The 16,257-nt window shown below is 33.3% G+C and overlaps 2 protein-coding genes across 2 annotated transcripts in view; one reads left to right on the top strand and one right to left on the bottom strand.

The window, feature by feature from the left end:
- Positions 1-16,257, top strand: part of LOC126740475 (muscleblind-like protein 2) — a 529,138-nt gene that overhangs the window by 315,429 nt on the left and 197,452 nt on the right. The gene's annotated exons all lie outside the window — the stretch shown is intronic.
- Positions 906-4,615, bottom strand: LOC126740474 (uncharacterized). Its single transcript, XM_050446504.1, has 3 exons — positions 4,179-4,615; positions 2,848-3,676; positions 906-1,036 (listed from the first exon to the last, which is right to left on the bottom strand). The coding sequence occupies exons 1-2, from the start codon at positions 4,525-4,527 to the stop codon at positions 2,856-2,858; spliced, it is 1,170 nt and encodes a 389-aa protein (XP_050302461.1). The 5' UTR covers positions 4,528-4,615; the 3' UTR covers positions 906-1,036; positions 2,848-2,855.

The following is a 16,257-nucleotide window of genomic DNA, read 5'->3' as shown; positions in this document are numbered from 1 at the left end:
ACAGACCAAAAAAGAACATACTTAATATATAATATTAACAAGACAAAACGTCATTTGCAAAAGTATTTTTAGAAAGTAACGGTCGTTGATAAAAGTTTGCAAAAGTACTGGACTTTTCGGTCCAGCCTGCTGACAGCCTAATAGTGTCGAGACTAACACCTTTACGGGCAGCTGCAGAAGTTGCAGCGTGCCTGGTGCTGTGTGCGGTAAACATAGAAATATCCACACCACTTTTGCTTAACATACATTTAATCCATCTACTGATAGATTGAGAACTCGCATCTTTGTGAGGCTTTTTGGGTAATATAAAAAGACTTTTGCAAGAAGTGTTTCTTAAATTTTTTGTTCGCTTAAGATAACATAAAATAGCTGTATAAACACATATTTCTAAGTCTTGTTTGAAAATGGGCAGTACTAATGTGGGTTGAAATCTGTTAGGTCCTGAGGTTTTTATTCTTTTAGGAATCTTAATTGTTATATTGTCTTTAGAAATAACTAAATTCTCTAGTTGAATACTCGCTAAAGTTTGTACCCTCTGTCCAGTTGTAAGAGCCAGTAATATGGCCACCTTTTGTGTTAAAATGTCTAATTTAATGTTTTCGTTAGAAAGAGTTTTTACATAGGTAAGAACAGTGGAAGGATCCCAGGTAACGTTGTACTTAGGTAAACTGGGTCTTAGACCGTACACTCCCTTAAAAAATCTTTTTAATCTATAATCATTAGCTAAATCTGGTGAGGCTATTTGTGATATTGCGGATCGGTAGCAATTAAGAGAGCTATAGGATGCCCCTTTGTTAAAGCGGATTGTTAAAAATTCTAAAACTAAGGGTACAGTAATATCAAAGACATCTATATTTTTATCACAACAAAATTGCCACCACAGTTTTAAACCTACGTTATATTGCTTGTTTGTCGAGTTTGATATTGAAGCTGTACAGATCTCTAATGACATGTCCGGGACTTTTCCATTTTGTAGTGCTTGCACGATAAGACTCCGGCCACCAGGGAAAGATTTTTCCAGAGCGGGTGTGGAGTTCTATGAATGGAAAAAAGAAGGTTTTTATCTGGTTTAAAGTAGACAGGATCTTGTGCTAGTAAGGAGCGAAAACCCGGATACCACGGTTGTGAATTCCAATTTGGAACTACGACAACTCCCTCAGCTTTATCGTCAATTATTTTTTGAAGGACACGTAGAATGACTGAAAATGGAGGAAAGGCGTAAAAGTAAAACTGGCCCCAGTCTAGAGTAAATGCATCCACTGCCCAAGATTCTGGATCTTTTCCCCAGGATACAAATTTTTTACATTTTGCATTAGTTCTCGAAGCAAATAGATCGATCTGTGGCTGCCCAAAAGAAGATGTAATAACTTGAAATTTATCTTGGTTTAATTCATATTCAGTGGCAATGTCGAGACTCCGGGATTCTTGGTCAGCAATTGTATTGTCTTTGGATTTTATGTACGAGGCGAAAATATAAATATTTCGTCTTTCGCACCACTGCCAAATTTCTTTGGTCAAAATGTTTAGTTTGGGAAACTGAATACTTCCCATCCTATTGATATATGCAATGGCCGTGGTGTTATCAATTCGACATAAAATGTTGACGTTAGATAGATGAGATGCAAAACATTTTAGACCAAAAAAACTTGACAGGAGCTCCAAATAATTAATGTGGTGAGTTTTCTCAGTTGGAGACCAAAAACCATGGGATTTTTCGCCATTACAACATACTCCCCAACCGCTGGGGGAGGCATCAGAAAAAATTTCAATTTTATAATTCATTGGCCCCAAAGAATTAAAGGCGAATGGGATGTTAGTTAACCACCAATCAAAATCATTTGACAAGTTGCTAGGAATCGACATGCGGGAATTGTAATTTCCATTACAACTTTGGAGAGCTAAAAATTTCTCACGTTCAAATGCTTTCGTGTAGAGCCAGCCATACTTAACTGCTGGACATGCAGACGTTAATATACCAATAAATTTAGCAAATTCCCGAATTTTACATTTTTCCCTCCCCCTAAATTGTTTAACGGAATTGATAATCTTTTTTCTTTTTTCCTTGGGTAATGACACTGTCATATTATTAGAATTGTATATAAACCCCAAATATTTACATTCCTTTGAGGGAATAATGCAACTTTTATTGTAATTTATAATAAAACCAAGAGATTCAAGAAGGGATATTGTCGCAGAAATATTATATTTACACTCTAGTGATGATTTTCCAAATAAGAGAAAATCATCTAAAAATAAAACTGATATCCAGCCTTTGCTCCTTAATACACCTAGAACTGGTTTCATAATTTTTGTAAACACTAAAGGAGCACAATTCAACCCAAAAGGTAGGCAATTAAATTGGTAGAGCTGTTTATTAAATTTAAACCTCAGATATTTTCGATGGCATTTTGCCACGGGAATAAGAGTATAAGCATCTTTAAGATCTAATGTGGCCATATAACAGTTTTGGCTCATAAGGCAAACAACGGTCTTATGGTCTTCAATTTTAAAATGATCACATTTTACAAATTTATTAAGACCTTTTAAGTTAATTATTAGTCTTTTAGAACCATCAGACTTAGGGGTTAGAAAAATGCTAGATAAAAATTGATTATTACACGGCTTAACCCTACTTACAGCACCCGTCTTAAGTAATTTACCTATTTCTTGCGAAAGTTCTTTAAACTCATTGGAGGACCAATAAGGTTCTCTAGGTATACATCTTTGTATCGGATTTTTATCAAAAGGAATTTTAAAATGTTGGATATGTGACAAAATAATTTTGTCCGACGTAATTTTACGCCAAGAGTTATTGAAATATTGTAAACGGCCTGCAGGGTCACTAACCTTGGTATCTAACGACGACGTTTCTCCGTCTGCATCGGCTCCATTTTTCTGTAAGATCTGCGACGTTGAGGGTCTCGAGTCTGAGTATAAAGGAGGGTCCTGGATTGGTACTGTTGTCGCCTGCCTCGGTATCCCCCCCGAGTGTCCTGAGACAGACTCCTGAAGTTTAAATTAGTCCTTGGGGCTCTTTTGGTTTCCTTGGGTTTAGGTGCTGGCTTGAAGGTTTTTATTGTTCGTTCCAGCTGTTTGGAAGCTTCTAATCTTTTGTCGACATTGCATCCAAAAAGCCATTCGTCCGTTGGGGCAGCTAATAATGATTCTTTAGTTATCTTATCCAGATTATAGCAGGCAAGTTCTTTTCGAGCAGATGTCTCGATATGGAAAACATCCGTAAGCAGGCGACCCGCGTCACATAAGGGTTTGATATAGGGTTTGTCCCCCTCCCCCTCTTCATTTAAGATGGAGGTGATTGCCTGTCCAATAGCCGATATACCTGAACCTATTTGGCACTGCAGTTGCATTAACCGGGTATCTCTCTGTTTAACGGACTCTGAAAGCATTCTTTCCAGAAACTCATTTAGTTTGGGGGTTCCAAGGAACGAAGCATTTTCAGGGGTCGCATACTTCTTTATTAAATCAGACTTTTCATTTGAGTCCAGCCCATTGTCCACTATACTTTTCCATGTTTCAACCATGTCTTCTTGTAGAGGAGGACCAAAAGACAATTTATTCTTAGCAACGTTGGTTCCAAACAATGATGCGTCAAAGTTTTTCTTAGTACTTGTGGAGGGCATTTCCCTGTCATTTTCATGGTGCTGGTCAGTTCCATCTGATCAGAAAAAAATTTCCATTATTAGTTTAAAGCCTCTGCTTACCAAGAATCAAGTACTTGGCGTAAGAATAAAACATAAAGGGTTTATTCAAAAAATATTAAAGCATAACTGTGTTCATAAACAGTTTAAACCAAATACCATATATTCATAGTATTAAATTTGGTAGTAGCTAGCACTTGCTAAATAAAATATTTTGGCCAGAAGAAAACAGTGTTCATAAACCGTTTAAACCAATACCATAGTAGGTAAGGATAGCCAACACATAGTGTATAAAAATATTTAATAAAACTGTGTTCATAAACAGTTTAAGCCAAATACATAATATGCGTATCCCTAAGGCTACATTTTTGGGACGTCTCTGTGTTCATAAACAGATTAGCCCATGTTTATTGTGTTCATAAACAATAAACATTCAGGAACCACTCAGTGTCAAGAATATCGGCCCACCAGCGTTATAAAGAAAAAAACAAACAACTTAAAATTATTCAGTATACTTACAATCCATTGAGTTATTATCGTCAATACGGATAATATTGTCCCCATCTTCTGGTTCATTTTCCTTCTCACTTCCACTCGAGCTAGAATCCGATGTTATGATTCTACGGCGGCGGCGGCAACGCCGCGCCAGGCTTCTTGAGAGAGAGCGAAAGGCGCGATCCGAATCCGAGCTGCTTGATGGCGATAAACAGGGGGACTTCCGAGAACCACGTGCATGATTTTTTCCGTCGGATCGATAGCGTGGGGATTTATTACCGCGTTTTAACAGTTTTGAGAGAGTTTTCTCAATATTATTTACCTTGAGAGCTAGATCACTGTCACTGTCATGACTTCTTTTACGTTTATACATTTTTTTTTTTTTTTTTTTTAATGGTTAAATACAAATATTTTGTACACGGTACCGAAAAATAAAAGGCGAAATAACTCGCGCGCGCGAACGGTCTGACACACAAAACGAGAATGAGGCTCGACGGACGGGACAGCGGGGGTACCGACAGAAGGCGATGTTGTCAAAACTTTTTATTTTTAGCTTTGAATTGTGTGGTCTGACTCAGGAAATAGAGGTACTACAATTGATCTTATTTACGGAGACGAGGCCTAATATAATAACTAGATATTTATATTAATATTGTATAAAATTGGTGAATAATTTTTTACAATAATTTTAGCAACCTGAGTCACATATACCCTTGCATCTAGGCGTCATTACTATATTACGATTAAAATACTATTAAATTATTAAAATATCTATACTGCTTGAGTATTTAAGACCCTTCCGATTTCCTTGCCTGGGGTATTCATACCCCAAAATAAGTAAACTTCAAGCATACACACACACACAAACTAACAGTGTCTGCAATGCGCCTCACCGTAGAAGCTTATGGTAATAGGGCTTCCCTTTCGGCCCCTCTGCAGCACCAGAAGGGTAATTTATGAAACTGCTTGTATAAAACCGTTATTTGATTCCAACTTCCAAAGCGCGATTTTTCGGGTGACGATTTTTCTACTTTTACTGCAGTAGTAGTAAAGACATAAGTATATGGGGCGCCGGTTGCGTGCCACCGGGTGATTTATTTCGTTTCACTACGAAATCCCGAATGCGGAATATCCGCGGAAGTCGTTCGCTGACTGGCACGTAGGTTTCAACCCCCTTTACCACCCTTAAAACGGTTGCCAGGAAAATGTCCGGAGAGAATATTGAATATTTTGGTGTTTATATGTTGGTTGTAAGCATTGGTTCAAGGGAATCCAGCTATATTGCATTTTTTTGGCAACATTTTAAAAATCTCTCATAGGTTCATTATTAGTCGGGAAATATTATGTTGACTTTAAAGAGTGTTTGGAGGATCTGGAAAATACACTGATAAGCTTTATACCAACTTGCAATCTCATGTTTTTTCATTTTAATATAGATTGTTCTGAAACATATAAGTTATACAATCGTCTACTCGAATTTCTCTCTAAATAGTAACTTCACCATAAATTTATTAATTATAAATTTACCAGCGTTGTCTACTAAAGTGAATGTTATCAATATGGAAGGTACTTCTAATCATCATTTGGATTTTTCAATTTTGCGTTTATCGAAGTATGCAAGCCTATTTTATTTAGAACGTACCGTGATTACTCTAAACTTGTTTTAGATTTTAATTTAATTCTGTTAAATATTATTTTATTTACAATATACAAGGCTCCTTGGATAACCCCTAATATTGGATTTATGATGCAACTAAGAAAAAAATCACTACATAAATAAAAACAAACAAAAACAGATGAGACATTTGGAGGCATTGATTAAAGTAGGCAAGATTGACGATCCATATGGCTGACATTATCCGGGATCCAGCAGCTTTAAAACTCTCAGTTGAAGTGTATCAAAACCATCTTCTTCCTTAATTATGGGTGCCAAGATATTTGAAGGATATACCTGTTCGATATGTCTGCCATTGATCAAAAGCGTTTTGGTAATATGAAGTTTAAAGAAAACTATTTAATTTGGTCTTGCAAGTGTGCAGGTGTACTCTGGATCATTCACTCATCTATCGTTTTTTTCTGATTTGTTAGGAGCACGGTGTCGTCTGCATATCTTATATTAGTGATGCGAACTTCATTTACTTTATCCCTATATCTTTCACTAGAGCTTTTCTGAAAATGGCTTTCGAGTAAATGTACATCTCGATATGAGAGAATTGCGTATTACTTATAAATTTTTTACATTTTTTATAAATTCATGTATGCATTATTCTTAGGAATACTTTCAAGAGGTGATACATCAGACTAATTATGCGGTAGTCATCACACTGAAAGGAGTTTGGCTTTTTTGAAATCGAGGTCAAAGTAGACGTGAGTCATTCGAAAGGGTTTTCTCCTGCACTGTAGATGGTGCTGAATAATTCAACTATTCTTGGTTTGCGATAATTTTAAACATCTCTGCACGTATTTCATCTGATCCTATAACTTTTCTCTTTTTCTCAATTAGTTCGCTCTTTATAATAGTAGATCCCTTCTCTCTGTCATGGTCCAGCTCTGTAGGAGACTCTGGTCGGTCATCAACAAGTCATTTTGGCAAGTTTTTAAATATTTCACATCCTAATGACCATAAAAAGACCGTCTCAGAATTTAATAATTTTTATAGTATTCCGAAAACAAACTCTTCCAATAACAATGACATTTTGCATTGAGTAATGCTGAGTGTACAAGACAAAATACACAGTAAAAGAATCGATCTGGCATTTGGTCAAGGTAGATTTAAATCTTGGATCATTAAATTTTATTAACTAAACTCAAATACTTTGGACTACGCTTCTCTGCATTAATCTTTTGAATTGATATTAACGGGTAAGAATAAATAATTTTTTTGTGGATGTGAAAATTAGAAAAAACATGAAAAATTACTTTAATAACGACCTGGAATAAAATCAAAAAAATGCTTAAAATAGCTAAAAGATTTTTAGAAAAATCCTTTAAATGCCAGAAATTAGAAAAAAATCATTGGAAGGCCACAAATAAATGACAATTTGCTTTAGAATCTTCCAAAGACGTGAAAAACTACTTCAAATGCTTGGAGGATTTAGGAAAATGGCTGTGAAAATCTAAAAAAGTACATTAATAAATATCTCAAATAAAATTTTAAGAAATGCTTCAAATTAAAAGAAAATCTGTAAAAAAATTACTTTAAGCGTAACTTCAAATGATGCTTAATGCCTAAAAAATAAAAATGACGAAATACTTGAGTTTTCTGGAAACCATTAAAAAGACTCAAGTCTAATGCCTGGAATAATTACTTCAATTATAAAAAATAAGTTAAATATCTGAAATATATTTAAAAACAATCTCCAAGGCTTGGAAAATGTAATACGTGAATAAATATCTCCAGCAAACATCAAATAATTATGTAAAATGACTGGGAATGAATTTTCGTAACCTGAAAATCTATGCTATATTTAAAAAATAAAAAACTACCTGGAGTAATATATCTAAAACGTTTTTCTAAGGTCTGGACATCATAAAATATATAGAATAAAGTGACAAATTATTTAAATGCCTTAAAAACTACATCAAGGGAGAATTTTAGTACCTTTCCGTTTTTCTTCTTATTATTCTTAACAACTTCTATAATAACTACCTTAGAAGTTGTCATTCACATCAGTATATAATCCAAATACAGACGAGGGGCATAAATTCATAGCGATCGTCAATGATTTCTGGACCTCAACTGGACATTTTGCACAGTTAAGGGTCAAAAGTCCACTCTTTCACTTTCTACCGCATCTCACCTTCCAGGAACATCCTGGATCATCTAGAAATGTTACTTTTCCAACGTATTTAATCCAAATACAGACGAGAGGCATAATTTCATAGCGATCGTCCATGATTTCTGGACCTCAGATAGTCATAAATGCCGATTAAAGGGTCAAAAGTCCACTTTTTCACTTTCTACCGCATCTCACCTTCCAGGAACATCCTGGATCATCTGGAAACGTTACTTTTCCAACGTATTTAATCCAAATACAGACGAGAGGCATAATTTCATTGCTGACGACACAAATATTTATTGTTCGTTAAAACGTGGATATCTCCTAGAATCGGTGAAAGCTATCCATGCAGATTTTGCTTTAATATCTGATTTATGTTCAAACCATAAACTGGTTTTTAATGCTAGAATGTACCGAATGTACCGAAATAAGGAAAAAAATTATGGATACTAATCTGATATTCGGAAATCATGTATTTAATTTATTACAGATTTGTATTTACAACTTAAAAAAAAAAGAAATTTCTCTCGACCGTTATGTTAGGCTACGACTTTGCGATTCCTTAATACTATCGAATGAACGGTCTTAGTTGCAGATGGTGGTGCTTATACACAAAATCTACTTATACACTAGCTTTACACATTATTTCCAAAATAAACTGGTTTCAAGTGTGAGTATCCATGGTAAAACTACAAGAAATTGTAGAGCTTTGTAGTACCAATACAATATGGGTGCAAAAATATAATGCCATTCCTCCTCACATATTTTCCATCTCTTCTGTAGCAATTTTTAATCTAAAATTTAAAGAAAACATTTTAAAACAGAGGATCAGTTAAGTTATGTCTTTTCTTTAAACCTCTGCACTTAAAAAGTAATTTTTTTAAGACCAGCCTTGGTGTTCATAATTTGTATATGGTAGTTCTCTTAATTAAGTATTAGCATTCGGATTTTTAAGCAACTCCAAATATTGTAATAATTTTTACTTCATTCATATGCACAGTTTATATTTAGAAACATTGCCTGATCATTGCGTGACTTGACGAAAGCGTTTGTGTTGTCATCAAATTCTTTTAGAAAAACGAGCATACTAAAGCTTTCAGGCATCTTTCAACTAATAGCTTCTTACCTATCAAATATCTTTCACTGACTGGATTGATACTTTTTACTGATGGCACCGCTGCTTTTAAAACCTACTCAAATATAAAAGTTTCTGTCTGAATACCCTCAATAACCAAATTGCGATCATAAATCGGAGCATTTCAGGCCATTTAAAGAAAGTCTTCGGCCCCGCCCAAGCCTTTTAATATCAAAAATTTATGCGAAACTACGGCCGGCCATAAAAGTTTACACAATGTTCAGGCGCGTCCAACTTTCGCAATTTGGCGTTTAAAGGTGACGTTATATTAAACGGCGTACTAAGTAAATCACCTTAGAGGGCGCCACGGTCGTAACGGGAACCGGGCGACATCTTCGGAAGTGCTAAATGAAATTTATAAAGGGCCCTTTTACCGGAAAATGTGTTTGTGGGGAAAAATATGTTACGTACATCCCACCGCCCTCCCTCCTATTCGCTGGATGCATCCGCATTCTGGAAATTGCAGTACAATTTCCCCATCGAGCATGCTTCCGTCCAGGAAACTTTGATATGCAAATAATTAGGTTCGATTGATGATTTAGGCGAGGTTATATTGATGGCATAGGGGAACAGGAAATGGAAATTTACTTTGCAATTTTACGGATATTTTTGGGGTTAAGTTGTAATGTTTGGAGATTTGACCAAGGCTTTTAATACTACTGAATGAGTTTTTTTTTTCTATATACAGATGACACAAATCAGTTGGATAAAATTTAATGTTGTAAGATATAAGACTTAATTTTAATAGTTTCTAGATGATCTGATGCAGTATTTATAGAAACAAGGCAGGTGATTAAGTAGTCTTCAGGCACGGATAAAATTTGTAGATAAATGTTTTTTTAATATATTGCAATTGACTTGTGTGTCTAATATTCCACAACTTCCAAAGCTCTAAGCAGTTCCGCTCAAGAATGTTTGACGCATGTCTTGATTTTATTGTAGTTTTTGAATAATTGCAGTTTGAATGCAGCCATAAATTCTAGAGCCCTAAAGTCATTACCGACCTAGTCTGATATCTTGACAAGTAAGTCTTAAATAGTTTTGAAGCTTTTCTTGTTTACAGAAATATATTTCTTTAAGACCCAGCACTATAGTCAATTTATTTATCCAAAGTAGTTTTGGAATAATTGCACTTTGAAGGCAGCCATGTGTTCCAGATCTTTAAGTTCCCGAGTCGTTACCGACCAAGAAGGTCAAACTAACTCATATCTTGACAAGAGATTCTGAAATGGTCTTGAAGTTGGAAAATGTTTGTTGAGAAATGTTATTTCAAGATACTGCCGTCTACTTCATTTATTTATCCCAAGTAGTTTTTGAATAATTCCACTTTGAAGGCAGTTATAAGTCCCAGAGCCCCAAGTCGTTACAGACGAAGGTGGTCAAACTGACTCATATCTTGACAAGTGATTCTTAAATGGTCTTGAAGTTTTAACAAAGTTTATTGATAAATGTTTTTGTAATGTACTGCTTTATATTTCATTTATTTATCCCAAGTAGTTTTTCAATGATTCCACTTCGAAGGCAGCCATCTGCTCCAAAGCCTCAAGTCGTTACTTACCCAGGAGACTAAACTGATTCATATCTTGACAAGTGATTCTTAAATGGTCTTGAAGTTTAAACAAAGTTTATTGAGTAATGTTTTTGTAATGTACTGGTTTTTATTTAATTTATTTATCCCAAGTAGTTTTTCAATAATTCCACTTTGAATGCAGCCATCTGCTCCAAAGCCTCAAGTCGTTACTAACCCAGGAGACTAAACTGACTCATATCTTGACAAGTGATTCTTAAAAAGTTTTGAAACTTAAATAAAGTTTATTGTAGAATGTTTTTGTAATGCAATGCTTTCTATTTCATTTATTTATCCCAAGTAGTTTTTTAATAATTCCACTTTGAATGCAGCCATCTATTCCAAAGCCCTAAGTCGTTACTTACCCAGGAGACTAAACTGACTCATATCTTGACAAGTGATTCTTAAATGGTCATGAAGTTTAAACAAAGTTTATTGAGTAATGTTTTTGTAATGTACTGGTTTTTATTTCATTTATTTATCCCAAGTAGTTTTTTAATAATTCCACTTTGAATGCGGCCATCTACTCCAAAGCCCCAAGTCGTTACTAACCTATAAGTCTAAACTGACTCATATCTTGACAAGGGATTCTTAAATGGCCTTGAGTTTTAAATATGGTTTGTACAGAAATAGATTCTGATCACTACACTTTATTTTATTTATTTATTCAAAGTAGTTTTGAAATAATTCTACCCTGAAGGCCATAACGTCCGGTGACTTAAATCATTATTGACCAAAGAGACTAAAGTGAATCATATTTTCACAAATTATTTTTAAATCTTCTTAAGTAATAAACTAAGTTTGCAGAGGAAAGTCTTCTTAATATATTCCACTGTGTTTAATTAATTCATCTGATCATAAAAACACTAAATTGACTCAAATTATTTTTAAATCTCTCTAAATTCTAACAAAAACTAACAAGAAAGTTTATTTTAAGTATATTTTATTTATGTATGCCGTTTTTTGAATAATTTCCCTTTAAGTATATCCAGGAGGTCTTTTTTTCCAACAAAAACACCCCGGACGAATATTTTTTTGGAATAAATTCAATAAAGGAAAAAAGGGCCATCAGACCCTTAAGGGCTAAAACTTCAACTTATCGACACGTTTTTCGTTTTCAATGAAACTTTTAGGGAACTTTTAGGCGTACATTATGATTTATGTGACAGTTTTTTTTATTTTGAGATTGATTAGATTGTTGAAAAGCTTATAATAGTTTTCGATAAAAACCTCGAGAATGAAGGAGTATCTTAATTAATTTGATCTTAAGAAGGAAACGTGGCATTTAAGGCATACAATTATTTTTTAAGATCATTAGTTTTTAATCTTCTTTGAAGTATCCTTGAGTGGACCGTGAAAAACTTTCATCTTTCAGCAACTTTCGGAGAGTAAACAAAAGATGACGGATCCCGGACTGGGAAGTTTCCCGGGTTCGACATAAGCTCCCGTTCGCAAAAGTTTCCCCGAGATGCAATAAAATAAAACCTGATACTACGTTATTCGCTTCCAATTGAACTCTTCTATTATAAAAGTTGTTCGGATTATTTACATGGAAAGGATAATGTCGTTCTGTTGTTTTCCAGTCTTATAAATAAATAAAGACATATTTATTCTACAGTTTTAGTACAGCAAGAATGTTTATTATTAGATGTTACAATCCGAAATCATGGTATTTATCTGTGGAGCAAATCTCCCGTACAAAATGATACGGCTCCCCGAAATCCCGCTATAATGCGCGTTTTATACAAATTTATCTATACAAAATGCAAAACCCAGGAATCCGGTGGAGCCATTGTTGCGCTCCAAGCCGGACAATTTCGGGCTTATGGCATATATAAAGCCTCTTTGACAAAATTGTTCCTAAATTTCATATTGTGTGTCGGTCAAGCGTCGCGTTTTAGAAAGTTCGGGGTCCCCGAAGCCTTATTACTTATTTAGTTGCTTGTTTGCATACATATATGCAATGGAATAAGGCTCAGAGCGTTGTACAATACTGTGTTTCCCTTATGAAGGTACATCTATATATGAGTTGTACCGTTGTTTAGATTTCTGTTACAATCCATCATAATGCTTCCAGGTTCTTTGGGATCTGACGTCTAGAAATCGGAAAAATGTGGATTGCATGTTGAAGAGTCTATCCTCTGTGAATGTTAGGTAACACGTTGGTCCAAATTGCTTTGTTCTTCTACGCCCTGCTGACTTTGGATCCCCTGGAGATTGAGGCACAACTTTTTATTTTGCATGATATGTCTGAAGTATTCCAATTTTCTGCGTTTGACATTGACGTTAGGTGTATCCATGAGATTCTGAGTATGCAGCGATAACACTACACCTCAAATGCATCTACGCATCAGTAAGGATTGACGCTTTTACCCCATATAGTGGGGTTGAGAATGTATAGCATTTTAAAATTCTTATTCTGGTTTGGATATTGGATATCGGATTGGTATCTTCTTAAATATACCTCTTATTCCTCGCGAGTGAATATTTTAAGGTGGGCTTTTCTACGACCAGTTTTCTGGATTGTTTGTTGCTCTCCTTAATAAAACACTGTTTTTTTAATGCAGTTATATATTTTAATATACACACACAACTTGAGTAAAACCTAAAGTGACCGACAAGAATGACAGGCAGACCCAGTGGAAGGGTTACTAAAATTATAGTGCATTGTCGTAATAATTTGCCCTTTTTTTTATCTTCTAGACGTTTCAGCGGAGTATTGCGAGACATAGTGTCAAAGGCCTTTGCTAAATCAGTAAATATAGTTACACATACATTTCATGCTTTGGTTTAAACCAGAGTAAATAATATAATGATTTAATAATAGTACTGGACAAAGCAAATGTAATTAAATGGATCCTCTTTGCTATCAGACTTATATAGGGGGATATATAATAATAAAATCATTTGACAGTTGTTATAGCATTTTATCCAAAAACATTTGAAAATTTGAAAGGAAATAAAAACATTATATATAATTATATTATTTGTATTTATATTAATGTTTATATTATTTTTAGGAACAAAATTGTTATACCTCTGAAGCCAATAGTGATTTGAAATTTCAAAAAATGATCTCTTAATAAATATTAATAGTTAGACTCATATTTTAGTGTTTTTTTTTTCAAAAAATCTTTAAAAGTGAATAGAATTAACATTGGAAGTTGATAAAAAAATTATAAAAAAACTTAAAATATCCAACGGCAAAATGCTCATATTTTCAAATCAAAGGCAGTTAAACATTTGGCATTTGAAACCCAAGATCTACTAATAAAATTATTGGTTTACCGTTTAATTCCAGAAACCAATTAAGGTGAATAAAATTATTCTTGAAAGTTTTTAAAAAAATTATAAAAAAATCGAAAATTCTAGGGACAAAATAGTCATATCTCTGAAGCCAATAAAAGTTAGAGATTTGAAATGTATTGAAACAAAGATTTCTCTAATAAAATAGGTGCATGCGTATTTTATATTTTTTTTTCAAAAATTACAGAACTCCACTAAAATGTCAAAGACAATGCTTATAGCTCAAAACCTAAGAAAGTTAAAGATTTGAAATTTGGAGCACAAGATCTTCTAAAAAAATTATCGTAATTTTTTTTAATCCTTTTTAAGGCAAATAAAATTAACTTTAAATGTTAACAAAGAAAATAAAAACGTATAAATTTCCAAGGACAATTCCAATGACTGATATCTCTAACACAAAGAAAGGTAAAGGCACCGATGTAAATAAATAGCTCCGCACTATTTGTGGAACTATTTACATCTGTGATAGAGGTTTAAATTTTAAAATACATTATCTACTAATAAAATTATAGATTTACCATTTTTCCGAAAAACTATTACCGGTGAATAAAATTATTCTTGCAAGTTGAAAGTTGGACAAAATAATAAAAGAGTTAATATTTCCATGGAGAAGATGCTCATATCTCCGAAACTAAGAGAGCTACAGCTTTAAAAATTGAAACGCAGATTCTTCTCTAAAATAATTGAATACGTATTTTAGCATTTTTTTCAAAAGCTTACAAAATTGACAGAAGTTAAGTTTCAAAAATTAGCTCCATTAAGTAAAAAAAAATATAGCTCAGAAACTAAGAAAGTTAGACATCTGAAATATGGAACACATATCTTCCAATAAATTTATCGGGTACATGTTTTATCTTTTTTTTTAAACCTTTTTTAAGGAAAATAAAATAAACCTTAAAAGTTAAGAAATAATATAAAACAGTATAAATATCCAAGGATAACATGCTAATATCTCTAGCACAAAGAAAGTTAGAGGTTGGAAATTTGGAATACATTATCTGGTAATAAAATTTTAGATTTACCATTAACGGTGAACAAAATTATTCTTGAAAGTTTACAAAAATAATAAAAAAGGTGAAAATTCCAAGGACAAAATGATCATATCTCTAAAACTAATCTACAGCTTTGAAAATTTAAACGCAGATTCTTTTAATAAATTAATTGATTAAATATTCTGTCATTTTTTACAAAAACTTCTACAAATTACAAAATTTAAGCTTAAAAATTTAGTTAAAAGAAAAAAAATAATAAGACAATGCTTATAGCTCAGAAACTAAGAAAGTTAAGGATTCGAAATTTGGAACACGTATCTTACCATTTTTTCCAAATCTAAATAAAATTAACCTTGAAAATTATAAAAAAGGACAAACTATTGATATCTCTAAAACCAAGCAAGTTACAGATTTGAAATTTGGATCATAAGATCTTCTAATATAATAAAATCTTGGAAAGTTCTACCTTGTTAGCTATAAACTGTAGGTTGTCGTTGACACTTTTACTGATAATTAATGTGTGTCCTCTTACAGGTTATCTGCTATAAAAATGGTGTCATCAGCTTACCGTAGTGTATTTTTTAGCTAGACTGTGTTTTATTTCTCTAGTACATCCCAAATCGAAAAAGCATAATTCCATACAATCCCTCAGAGTTTTGGGTCTGAGATGATACTTTATTTCGATATATCAATAGACGATCTTTTATGTCAACTTAAGAGTGGTCCAAAATCCATTTATTGGCATGTAAATCGGACTTTATTTGATCCAGTTCTTGAAGAGCGTTCAAGCCTATATTATAACATGGTAAACTGGACTTTTTTTATGAAAAATGAGCCGGAATCTAGAGTGGCCGCTTAGTTTTTTTTTAATGAATTTTCAGACTTGTGTGCAGAAAAGTTGTATCATATTATGTATTGGTCTTTATATTTATATTTTTTTATTGAATTTACATACATATTCTAAACAGAAGTTATTTTATTGAATGGTCAATTGGTCTTGATCTATTTTTTTTAAAGGAATTTATGGAGTTTTTTTCAGCATTTTAATTTTTAGCAGCAACCAGTGTAATCACCTAGATTTTTTACATCAATAATCATCATCAATCAAATAAATTTATATCATCCTTTTTTTTGCATGGTAAATTGACTCTGATATTTTTTTTTATGAATTTTTCCACAAAAGTTATCCTATCCTATTGCATAGTAAATTAGTCTTGATTTTGATCTGACTTTTTTAGAGAATTTACAGAGTTTTTCTTACGAAAATAACGAATTAAGATCCAGAATAATCGCTTAGATTTTTTTTAAGGATATACTATCTGTA

The sequence above is a fragment of the Anthonomus grandis genome, chromosome 9 (assembly GCF_022605725.1).
Source record: "Anthonomus grandis grandis chromosome 9, icAntGran1.3, whole genome shotgun sequence".
Classification (NCBI taxonomy): domain Eukaryota; kingdom Metazoa; phylum Arthropoda; class Insecta; order Coleoptera; family Curculionidae; genus Anthonomus; species Anthonomus grandis.
The sequence above is the reverse complement of the archived record's forward strand: the minus strand, read 5'-3'. Positions and strand labels throughout refer to the sequence as shown.

Excerpts from the sequence above, each read along its gene's own strand:
- LOC126740474 (XM_050446504.1), bottom strand. The coding sequence starts at position 4,527 with ATGTATAAACGTAAAAGAAGTCATGACAGTGACAGTGATCTAGCTCTC. Across the intron at positions 3,677-4,178 it reads CGATAATAACTCAATGGATT|ATGGAACTGACCAGCACCAT; the intron begins GTAAGTATACTG and ends TTTTCTGATCAG.